The sequence below is a fragment of the Protopterus annectens genome, chromosome 1.part2 (assembly GCF_019279795.1).
Source record: "Protopterus annectens isolate FY-2018-M chromosome 1.part2, PAN1.0, whole genome shotgun sequence".
NCBI lineage: Eukaryota > Metazoa > Chordata > Ceratodontiformes > Protopteridae > Protopterus > Protopterus annectens.
The window spans coordinates 363,623,706-363,636,199 of record NC_056727.1 but is presented as its reverse complement, the minus strand read 5'-3'; the positions used below and the strand labels follow the sequence as shown (position 1 = coordinate 363,636,199).

At 37.3% G+C, this 12,494-nt stretch overlaps 1 protein-coding gene across 1 annotated transcript in view; it reads left to right on the top strand.

The window, feature by feature from the left end:
• The window catches only part of TRMT6 (tRNA methyltransferase 6 non-catalytic subunit), a 742,618-nt gene that overhangs the window by 43,580 nt on the left and 686,544 nt on the right, over positions 1 to 12,494 (top strand). Inside the window, exon 2 of the mRNA XM_044056438.1 lies at positions 6,225 to 6,355. Coding sequence (XP_043912373.1) covers positions 6,225 to 6,355 — 131 coding nt within the window. The remainder of the gene's footprint in view (positions 1 to 6,224; positions 6,356 to 12,494) is intronic.

Genomic DNA, 12,494 nt, shown 5'->3' with positions numbered 1-12,494 from the left:
TTCTGAAAATGCATCTTGTAGTAGTTCCTTACTTTTGATTATTTTTGTCATTAAGTTTGCATTCTCACTTTTTTAGGATGATCTCTTCAAAAAAGGCTCTACATAGCCATAACATTTTCCGCCCTGCTTGATTACTCTGCAGGCAGTTCTGTTTCCTTGCATATGTGCTGACATCATTTTGGGGTCAGCAGAGTCCATTACCTCCTCGGCAAAAGGGAGAAAGATGTACGGAGAGAGTATTTTCAGATCGGGGCAGTTTTACTTGTATTTTTTCCCTCTAATTTTCAGTTTTAAAGTCACAAGTTGTTGGTCAAACCTGCCTTCAAATCTCTATGCATTCTGTGATCCTTTTATGTGGACACAAATGTGAAGGCTGCTTCTGATTCACTTTCATCCAAGCACATGGTCTATAATAACTCTTAACTGACTCTAATTTTGTTGATGACACTGAATATCATCTTTCATCTGTCTGATTTTTGCAGAACTCCCCTGATTTTTGCCACACACTTTTACTCTGTCCATCCCTCATAAAACTTTCTATTTTCTAATAAATCACTGAGGATTGCAGTCAGACACTAATGATAGATACTGGTTTTATAGCTGACAACACCACTCTGATAATTGAAGATCTACAAACACCACAGTTATGAATGTCTATATATTTTTATGTCATAAAGACCTGAATTTTGTCTCTGATTTAAACAGAATATGCTGGAGAGAATATTGTGTCTAGAAAAAGCATGCTGATGCAAAACCTCTTCCATTAATAAACTAACACTGCACGTAGCCCATATGCAGCATTAACGTGGTATTTACTTTACAAAAAAAAAACTGTGGAAATAGACTCTTTACTAGTGCAGAAAATGCAGGAAAGATCCAACTTTGCATCAGGTGATGATACAAACTCAGAAATCAATGGAGAGCCAACGTTTTTTGAGCAGGAAATGACAGAAAAATGAAACGTCAGATACCCAGTAAACTGAATTTGCAGAGTGGGAAGTCATCCCAAAGGAAATAGACTTTAGGTGAGTGTAAAAAATAGTTGCACATGCAAGGCAGAAGTCTTATCTTAGCAGCCTGTATGAAAATGGGAAGATGGACAAGGCCTTGAGATGATTTGCTGCTTTTATGATTTTGGACCTTGATTTTTTAGGGAGAAAGTGTTCCAGGCTTTCCAGTTGTGATAAGTGTACATACCAAAATGGTGATAATACTTTATAATCAGCAAGGAACAGTGGAATGATTGCATCCTTGGACACAGACTCCATACCTTTTAGATGTAAGCTGTAAGATGGAAAACAAAACCTTCCCTGCAATAGTGGGTAAGTGGTGATCAAGACAGTTTATGTAGTTGTCCAGATCCCTGACTGCAAGATCAATTTTCATAGGGGTGTTGTCAAGTGTGATAGTTGCAAGTGAAGTTATGCTTGATAAAGGATACTGTTGTACATTTCTTGGCATTTAGTTTGAGTCCATGGTTTGACACCAGCTGTTTGTTTGGGAAAGAACTTCTTTGAGGATCGTGGTGTTTATACCTAAATTAGTGAGCTTGCCTATATTGCCTCAGTGGGATATTGTATCAGATGTTTTGGCCAGGTCAAGTTTACCGTGCAGAATTCTACCATTATAACCACTAACATTCGCTGTAACTTTTGAGAAGGAAATGCCAAAGAGCAGTGGACCAAGGACTGAACCTTGAGGTACACAGCTAGTGACAAGTCTTTTGGAGGAGTTGGAGCCACCCAGCCTAATTCCCTGGCTTCTGTTTGTAAGCTGTCCATTGAATTATATGTAGATTTACATTTAGTTGGTAGAGTTTGATACTTGAGGTGGAATGGCATTGAATGCCTTTCCCAGATCTAGATACAAGGTGTGTACTCATTTGCCCTCATCCAGTGTTTCAATAACCGTATTGAAGATGTCGACAAGGTTAAGTAGGCAGGATCTGCCCATGATGAATCTGAACTGGCTTGGTTGAGAGTTTGTAAGTTACCTATGTCCTTTATTTATTGTATAGTGAGCCTTTTTATAGCTTTGCATGAGGCTGGTCAGGTGTATGGGTCTGTAGTTACCCAGGTCCCATCCCCCCCACCACCACCACACACACACACAATACCACCTTTGTGCAGGGGAATGACCATTGCTATTCTTCATTTATCCTACACAAAGCCTGTTTCAAGGCTTACATTGAATATGGGGTCTGACAAGGCCTGTTTCAGGCTGGCCAGTGGGCAGCCCAGTTTATTACCCTCTCCCACAGAAGTAGTGTTCTTGGCCTTGTATAGTGCCTTGAGGACTTGCTCTTAGGAGATGGGAGGGGGGTAGATAAGAGTATGTGATCTGGGAATATAAGAGGGGAGAGGAGGTTAAAATTTGAGCTCCACTTGTTTATCAGGAGATTTGCTATTATGAAACAAAAAGAACCACACTGCCAGGTAAAGCACTCTCCTCAAAAACACAAAATCAGCAAACAAAAAGGCAATGAGTGCACCATGGACTGAAGTTAAAAAACAAAGTAGAATGAGTTAATCCAAAAGGTCTTCTTAATAGATAAAATCCACGTTTATTGGAGACAACAATGGAACTGCAGCAGATAGCAAGTAGTAAGCGCTTTCGCGTTGTTACCCAACGCTTCATCAGACATAAAGAGAATGTTAAACTCTCCCTTTTTAAACAGCTGATTGTCATGATGTCATGAATATCTTAAAGAGACAGACATATGAACATAAAATGCAGTTCAAGTTAAAACACACCAAATGTCTAAAATAGAGTTAAAAATGTATGCATTTAAAGTATATGTACATACTAATGCTTCAGGGGTCTTGAAGCTAAAAAAGGCTTGATAGTAAGCCTTTCATTAAGCCCAAATCTATGGGCTTGTAGTTTAACAATCCACTTGCCTTCCCTTTCTTCAATTCTATTTTTTATATTACCTAGTCTTCCATCAATGAATACCATTTCAAGGACCAGGAATTTGAATGTATGATTATCACCTGAGTCCACAATGTGTTTAGCCAAAGCATTTAATATGTTTCTTTTAGATATGGCATAAATGTGTTCCCTAATGCGTTCTCTTAAAGATCTACTTGTCATACCTACATAAAATTTCCTACATGTTTGGCAGTCAGCTAAATAAACCAAATTGGTGGATTTGCAAGTCGCATGATGTTTGAATGTGTAGGTTCTATATGTCTCGGGATGTGTGTAATTATTAGTATTGGCAACGTATCTGCACTGGTTGCAGGATTGGCAGGCAAAAGTGCCTGGTTTCATGTTCTTCAGCTCCTTAATGTTTGGTTTGTCATAACACAGTAACCTATTTAAAGAAAGCATGTTCTTATAGGCTACTCGGGGTTTGTTGTCGACTAGAGATCTTATGTCATCATCTATCATGAGGAGATTCCAATGTTTGTTGAAAATCTTTAGAACATGATTGTTTCTGTTGGTGTAAGGAATTACAATCCTATTGGTGTTAGACCTAGGTGTTCGTGTCAAATTCGAACGCTGATGTGTATGTCTTTTAATAATGGGGGCAGCTTCATCATTTCTCTTTAGCTTCAAACACAGAGTTCCTATTGTAGCCCCTGGATATAAAATTATTTGCTAGGTCAAATTTTTGTTGATGGTATGCTGTGTGTGTGGAAGTCAACCTAGAGGCCCTGATGGTTTGGTTCTTTACAATATTCCTATAGATGTGTTGGGGATGCATACTCTCCCGGTGTAGTAAGTTATTCCTCCAACAACTCTTTCTAAAGAGCTCAGTGTCAAAGCCATACTTGTTCTTAACGATTCTCACATCTAAAAAATCAATCCGTTCATGAGAATAAGTGTAGTCAAAACTCAAAAACTCAGTTGAAGCATTAAGATAACTGATGAACTCAGAGAGTTGTTCAACGGTTCCTCCCCATAAAAGGAACACGTCATCCACAAACCTGTTGTAGAATTTCAATGAGTCGAAAAATCTAGAATTATTGTTGAACACAAATAACTGTTCCCAATGTGCCAGCACCAAATTCGCATAAGCGTTGGCACATGGAGTGCCCATCGCTACACCTTTGACTTGTAAATAATATGTGTTCTGATAACATAACACATTATTTTCAAGAGTTATTTCAAGTAAAGACATACATCTGTCAACCATGTAGGGTGTAAGCTTACTATGTGTAAGAACGGCTCTGATGTACTCTAAACCTATATCATTAGGGATTGAGGTAAACAATGATTTAACATCTAAGGTAACTAATATACAATCATCATAGGAAGAAAAGGATTGGTCAAAGCTTGCTAGGTTCTCTAGAAAATTCGTGGTGTCTTTCAAAATGTGTTTAACTTCTGAGACCATGGGTTTCAGTGTCTTATCAAGATAAATCGAGAGAGGCTCGGTGAGCCAACCTCGACTGGAAACTATTGGACGCAGAGGAGGATCTACTGCGTCCTTGTGTATTTTAGGGAGACCCCTGAAGGATGGTACTAAAGGCTTGTCTACTAGTATATCCAGGGGCTACAATAGGAACTCTGTGTTTGAAGCTATTTCTGAATGTGACTCTAAGAGAACTGAAAATGAGATGGAAAACTGATACCATATATGAATGTTTTGGAAAGGATGGCTGCAGGCCATCCCTGCCAAAGCAGTTAGGACTGTCTACCATCTCCTTCCAGGCTGATTTTTTTATATTATACCCACTTTGAATGACACTAAAGCTTAACCCAATTGTTGCGGTTACTAACTTTTTGTTTGTATTGAGGCATCAGTTTTAGTAAATTGGCCTTGGCATAATACTGCTAAATGCTAGATTTTTATCTGCTTCAGACACTTGTACAGAGAACTACACGCCTCTTTTCTTATAGTCCAGGGAGGTATTTCTCAAGTCCTATACACCCAAGTGCACCATGACGCATGTCGTATGTGTACTTGTAGTGCTGGAACTTGAATGTATGTGTGTGGTGTAGTGAATCCTGTGACTTGATAGGCACCTGACCATGACCCTCTCCTAGCACAGCCGTGAGTGATGCCACTATGGATTCACCTAGAGTAGATTGTGTGGAGGTCTTTCCTTGTGGGCTTTTGACTTGACTTGAGATAATGTGACTCTTGTATATATACTTCATGACAAGTGCTGCCTGTGTTGTGTGTCTGTGGGGTTGCTGTGGATGCTTGTTTCTTGGGTAGGTTGCTTTTAAAAGTCTTAACATACGTAGGTCTAAGCGTTTTGAGCTGTGGGATTGATTTAGTGTGGTACTGACAGCCTTGTTGTTTGTAGTGAGAGATTTATCTCTATTGACATACAACTACATCTCTCAAACACGGTCATTTTATTTAGTTAGTGTGTGGTTACCAGTAAATATGATATAATTGCTACATTGTATCAGGATGCCCATTTCAACCAAGCTAGCTACAGAAACAAGAGGAGATTGCAGTTCCATTTGCTTAGGGGGAAAAAAAATTACGCAACTAAAAGGGAGTGAATTAAAAATAATACTTTGTAAGCAATGGCAACAACCAGTGTCAAGAGGGAAGGAATGTTTTGCTCAAATTAACATAAGGGGCAGACAACGAGAGAGAAGACTCATGGTTTAAGAGCACAATAAAAAGCTGGGTGGAAAGGTGGGGTTTTTCATCGACTTGGTCTCTTGTATAGCCCTAGACTGACACAAATAGAAGTTGAAGACTTTATAGTCAAGTTCTTGGCCTCAGACAACCATTCAGTTAACTGAAACTGTACATTTTCTGGAAGTCAGAGCTTGTGCAACTCAACCTGGTTCTCAGTATCTCTCGCAAAAAAAGGACAACCAGGGTTTAATTTAAAAAGTCAAATCACTTAAAAGGCAAAGAGAGTACAGCTGTTTTATTAGAATTCCTGAATAAAGGCTTAAAAAGATTCTGACACTTTATCCATACAATTTAGGATCAGAAACAACAAAAACGCAGATTTTAATATAACTTAATTATTTAAAAACTGCAAAAGCCAGTGCAAACTATTAACTTGAACTGAAAATGAGATGGAAAACTGATACCAGTAGTTACTTCTCAGACTATGTCTAATCATGCCCAAGAAGAAAAGTTTTGTGTTTATTTTTCAGATTTTTACCAAGAGAAGAAAATCACTAGTGTTCAAATGCTCATACTGTATATAGCTGCAGTAAATTAAAGACCTTTTCAGAATTTGATTTTTCAAAAGCTGGAGTGCACTTTTAACAATTTTTACATTGTAATTTTCTTGTAGAAAAATCATCTTTGAAAAACAGTGGTTCTATCTTGATAATGCTATTGGTGAGCATTATGGCAGCAAATTTGAAGTAGCCAGTGGGGGAGGACTTAGGTCTATTAAAGAAACCACAGAGGACACTTCAGCAGGTAAGCCAAGCTCTGTTTCTGTTGCATGTTGTAGTGTATTTAAATATTTCTGCATTCAGTTATGGATATTTTTAAAACATAAGCTATTAATTGGGTCAGTGTCTGTTGGAGATGGTCCTGTTTTATCATTTGGCACTCCACTGATTTATTTTTCTGCTTCCTTCACATAGGGTGGAAGGTAAAACTTTTTTGTATTTGCTCTTCTGAGTCACATTTAGATATAGGTAACCAAATTGAAAAATGACCTCTTTATACTAAAGGCATTTCATATTATTGACAGCTCTGCAGTTTGAGTGGAACATGCAGACAGGTGTGGCACACTGAACCTCAGTCAGCGCTTCACCTGTTTCTGTGGGCAGGTATTCACATAACTTGGGGATGGGGGTGTATTTAAAGGAAGGTCTTCATAGTTTGGAGGTGTGTGTACATTGCATGCAGTATGTCTAGCCGTATTATGCAACTTGGATCTGTGACAAAGTGAGAATGTTGGATGCTGGCAGTATGCCCTTGTTTACTGATATGCACCCTGTGGGCATTAACAGCTGTAGATATTGACTAGAATGCATAAATGTGCACCCACCACCTGTAAATGGCATGCTACAATATTCGTATATCTGTGTGGTATTGATAAAATGCATGAGATGCCATATTCTCAAACCAGCACACGTACAATAAAATTGATGTCCCTTTTTGGATACACAGCATAGCAGGTTTTGCACCTTGATAGATACTGGGCTTATTACCTATGTTTGTAAGAGGCATACTGCATGACTTAATTTTAGGACACATACAGCTGTATATGTCTGTCTCTTGGACACTACTGCATCTCCACTTTTTACTAGAGTATTGAGTGGCAATTGTAGTGCACAGTGTGAAGCTGCACAATTCATGATGTTAGTATGTTCCTGCATTATTTCATGTGCATGTATACCTGCTCAACTTTGCAGTCTTCCATCAGTGATACTCTGTTCCCCGTATGTAAAACAGGTCTATGAGGTAGTACAACATGAAGGCCATAAGTCTTGACTTGCTGAGTTGTTTAGAGTTGCTGTATTTTAAAAAAAAAATGGCCTACTGGGCTTTTAACATGGCAAGAATTACTGCATAAGTATGTATAGTTGCTTGGATGCTGTTGAAACATGCATATGTTGCATTGCATATTATTCTGTTTGACTTTGAATGAAACTGGTCTTATGTGACTTGTTGCAACTCTCTGTGCTGCACAGCAGGATGGGTTGTTGGCTACTAATACTACATGAGGCAGTTGTGTCTTGTTGGTAGCCTTGTGCATCTTAGATTTGTGTTTTATCTGACTGTATGCAGTATGAGTAGTGCTTTGTAACCCTGACTGTGAGTCTTCCTTCTTTTCTAATCTCCATACTTGACTTTGATGCTCACTAAAATACCACGTTACTGAACTCCTTGTTTTTCTCCTTGGAATGCAGTTTTTTTTTTTTTTTTTCCTCATTCATTTCCATGTGTGTACTGGTCATTGCACTGAGTAACATCTTTAATCTTTATGTATCTTGTCCATTATAGGTGATGATTCACATGTCCCATTCTTAGAAATTGTTAGATTTCCTGAATAAAAATAATTTTTTGGAAAATTTTCAATCTGGTTTTAAACCTATGCATAGTATGGAGACAGCTTTGTTAAAGGTGTTAAATGATGTTTTTCTTATTACTGATAGTGGAAAATTTGTACTGCTTGTTTTGTTAGATTTAACAGCTGCTTTTGATACAGTAGATCATGAAATATTGCTGTATCGTCTTGAGCATTATGTGGGTATTACAGGTGTGGCTTTAAACTGGTTTCGATCTTACCTGCTAGATAGAATGGTGTGTGTTCAGATGGGTGGGTTTACATCTAATTTTGTTAATCTTCCTTGGGGTGTTCTGCAGGGTTCAATATTGGGACCTTTATTGTTTTCTGTTTATATTTTGCCTTTGGGCGATATAATGCATAAATATGGTATTGATTTTCATTTGTATGCTGATGATTGTCAATTGTATTTACCTCTGGATGAGGCTGATGGTTGCTCAATTTTAAAGGTGTTGGATTGTTTGTGTGAGGTTAATCTATGGATGGCAGAAAATTTTTTGACTTTGAATGAAGGGAAGACAGAAGCAGTACTTTTTAGTCTTGGTCGTTATGTTGATTTTTCTATGGTGGATTGTGGTGTATTAACTTCTTATTTAAAGGATTCTGTTGTAAATCTGGGAGTGAAGATGGATAAAGATCTTTGCTTTAGGGGACATATAAACGAGGTAGTGTCATCTTCTTTTTATCAATTAAGGCGCTTGGCTAAGGTAAAACCATTTTTGTCTAAAGGTGATTTGGAAGTTGTACATGCATTTATAACTTCACGCCTTGATTATTGTAATTCTATTTTATTTGGAGTGAGTCAAGGTGCTTTAGCCCATTTGCAGCTTGTTCAAAATGCAGCTGGGAAATTCATGGAAGGCAAACGAAAGTTTGACCATGTAATGCCTGTATTGGCGGCATTGCATTGGTTACCTGTTGTTTTCAGGGTCCGTTTTAAAATTGTGTTATTGGCATTTAAAGCTTTAAATGGTTTAGCGCCGATATATTTGGCAGATATGCTCCATGCTTATGTTCCAAATCGGACACTTCGGTCAGAAGATTTGTCCCTACTTGTGGTTCCCCGGGCACGATTAAAGATGAGGGGTGATGGAGCTTTTTCTGTCGTAGCTCCAAAACTTTGGAATGAGCTTCCATTATATATTCGGCAGTCGTCTTCTGTGACAATTTTTAAGCAAAATCTTAAAACTTATTTTTATGAATTGGCCTTTAATGAGGTAAAATGATTTTTAATGTTGTTTGTTTTTATGTTATATGTTATTTATTGCTTTCATTACTGTTTTGTAAAGCACTTTGGTGGCATTTATTGTCTGTAAGGTGCTATATAAATAAATTTTGACTTGACTTGACTTGATTGTGCCCATTTTATCCACAGTTCAGTATTTTTGTTGTGGAAACTAGCAATGTAGTACTTCAGGTCTTTGCTGAAAATGGGCTTTCTGCCCAGCCAGACTTACATGGTCAACAAATGTTAATAAATAACAGCTACATGCTCATATTTTCTGACCCAACTATCTTGTATGTGTGAGAAATAAGTGTCTAGTGCACATTTTGAGCTTTGGCAGTGATTCAAGTCTTTTTTGTACATTATGCATTTTTTATGCAATACATGAACATAAGTGCAGTGGCAAAGGTCAGCTATATTGAGGAGGATGCAGAGGCTGAGGAAATCCACCTTAACATTGAGAATGGAAATTGACATTTTCAGAAAGTCAGTTTTATTTGCTAGCAACAAATTTGTTGATTTTTACAAGTGAAGTTTAACCAGAAAAAGATGGAGTAATACCTTTAACCAAAGGATGTTTGATTGAACTACATAATCTGAGCCACCTTTGTCAAAATATACATACATTCTAGCTGGTGGTTATTGCAAAGAGGTATTTCTCCATAATCTGTCTCTAATTTTGATTATGCCATTGTGCTGCACTGAGAATACTCTCCTTTGTGGAGGCTGCAGGAGGAACAGCCTCCACCCATTAAAGCATATCTTTTCACACCACTTATCAAAACTCCATTTGTTCACATGTGCTTCAGCTGAGTATCCTTGTTCCAGAAAGAAGAAAATTTAAGGAAGAGTTGGCCCTTTAAGTAAAACTTGTGGTGTGTGTAGTAGCAAGCCATGCTACATTTAAACTCGGAACATTGCAGTATTTGATCCTCTTGGATCTCCTCTTCTATTCCTCATGCAAGCAAGATTATACATAATGATACGCTGCTTAAAAGCTCTGTTTCCAACCATTCTAATGGTGCCTATTCCCCCAGTGACACACCCCCTCCTAATCAACAAGCAGCTAAAGCGTTGATTACGGCAGGTGCTAAACCCAAAGACACTACCCCTGCCACTAACTGTTTTTTACTGTTCCCGGTGAAGCAACAACCAGGATGGAGAGGCCGGTCCAACAGCAGGGGGCCACGAAAAAGAAAGGGCTCCGAAGAAAGATATGGAACAACCAGGAAGCTGAGAAACTGAACTCTTTAGTACATAACATGTCTAACTTAGTCCTGTCTGAATCTGATGTTTCATTACTAGACAAAGGTCTCAATTTTATACCTTCTCAGACTAGTCATCTGAATGATGTTTTAATTTATCTAAGATTATTTTGTCGTAATGTGTCCTTGAAAATTCTTTTTAAAGACAATAGTGCTTTGAATACTGAAGGTTTAAAGAATTTTTTAAAAATTAAAAGTAGCTTCATACCGTTTATGCCACACAATGTAGAAAGTTTTTTGAAAATGTGAGAGATTTTTATGAATGGTTTGCCCTGATTAGAAAAAGATGCAATTTCTTTAATGTTACTAGAGCAGAACAAGAGTCACTTTACACTTTAAAAAGAAACACCAACATCATTATTAAACCAGCTGATAAAGGTGGGGCAGTGGTCATTATGAATACATCCGATTATATCGATACCATGACCACACTTTTATCTGATGATACTGTTTATGAATTAGTCACTCCAGACGGTGTTAAAAAAATTATTAAAAGTGTACAAACTGACCTTTATGATCTTTTAATGTGTGGTCAGATAAGTTGTGAGTTATATGAATATTTTCTAATAGAATATCCCACTATCCCCATTATTAAAGGCTTACCTAAGATGCATAAAAACATCAATCCAGTACCTATGAGACCTATTGTCTCCAGTGAACGATGGATAACTTCAACCATTTCTTCCTTTATAGAAAGCCTCTTCAGACCTTTAGTGAATGAGATTCCCAACATCCTTAGAGACTCCTATCAATTGGTAGAATTTTTGGCAGATTTTAAACTGGACAAAACAGAAAAAAAATTTCTGCTCGTTACTATGGATGTGAAAGATTTATTTACTTGCATCCCCAATGAATTGGGACTTCAAACCATTAGAGAGGTACTTGTCACTCTGTCTCAATACAGTAATAATAGACAAATCTTGATTTAATTATTTGCTAGACCTAGTACTTAATGTTTATTCTGGAATAAAAAGATATTATTATTATCTGCAAAAATGGGGGGCTGCCATGGGCACCCCCTGTGCTAATAGTTACGCTAATCTTGTAGTATATCATTGGGAGCGTAACTATTTTTGTTTAAACATGCACAATTTAGCAAAATAAAATTATATAAGAGATTTGTGGATGACGTTCTCTTTGTCTGGGAAGGCACAGAGGCAGAATGTATTAGTTTTATTAAAGAAATAGAAACTACTACCTATTTTTTAAGGTTCACTGTAGAGACATCCCCTATACAGGTACATTTTCTGGACTTGACACTAAAATTTTGTAAAGGGAAGATTGTTACTTCATTATATAGGAAACCTACTTGGAGGAACACGCTACTTCGATATGAAAGTATGCACCCCAGGTTTACATTTCAAGGGATTGTATTTAGTCAAATACATAGGATATCTAGGATATGCAGTGACAGCACAGTTTTACAATCAGAACTTAATGAACTTGAGATTTTGTTCAGAGAGAGAGGCTATCCTGCAAACCTAATTACCCATTGTAAACAAAAAATTGTTAATAATATGAACAATGGATTTCATATCTTAGACAATGACAAGAGTAATGCATCTGGAATTAAGACAAACAAAAGAGGGAAATTCACTGAGAAATTATCTTATGTTACTAAATATACCAGTGACATCGCTTGTCTCAACAGAATTATCAATAAAAACTGGAATGTATTAATAATGGATTCTTTTACTAAGACCATAGTAGGTGACTATCCCAGGTTTAGTTGCAACAATTTAAAACAGTTACTTTGCTTAGAGAGGACTTGTCCACATAGTGCTGGAAGAAGTAACCTACAGGGTACATTCCCTTGTGGTCGTTGTCACATGTGTCCACATATCTCTAAGAACATTAGTTTTTCACATCCAGAAGGTTTCTTTACGTTCACACCAAAATTTTATAGTGATTGTAACAGTGTCAATTTAATTTATTTAGCAACTTGTGATAATTGTGATGTATTTTATGTAGGCCTGACTAAGAGGAGACTCCGTGATAGGATTTACAATCATTGTTATGATATTAAGAAAGGACATGAATGCAATG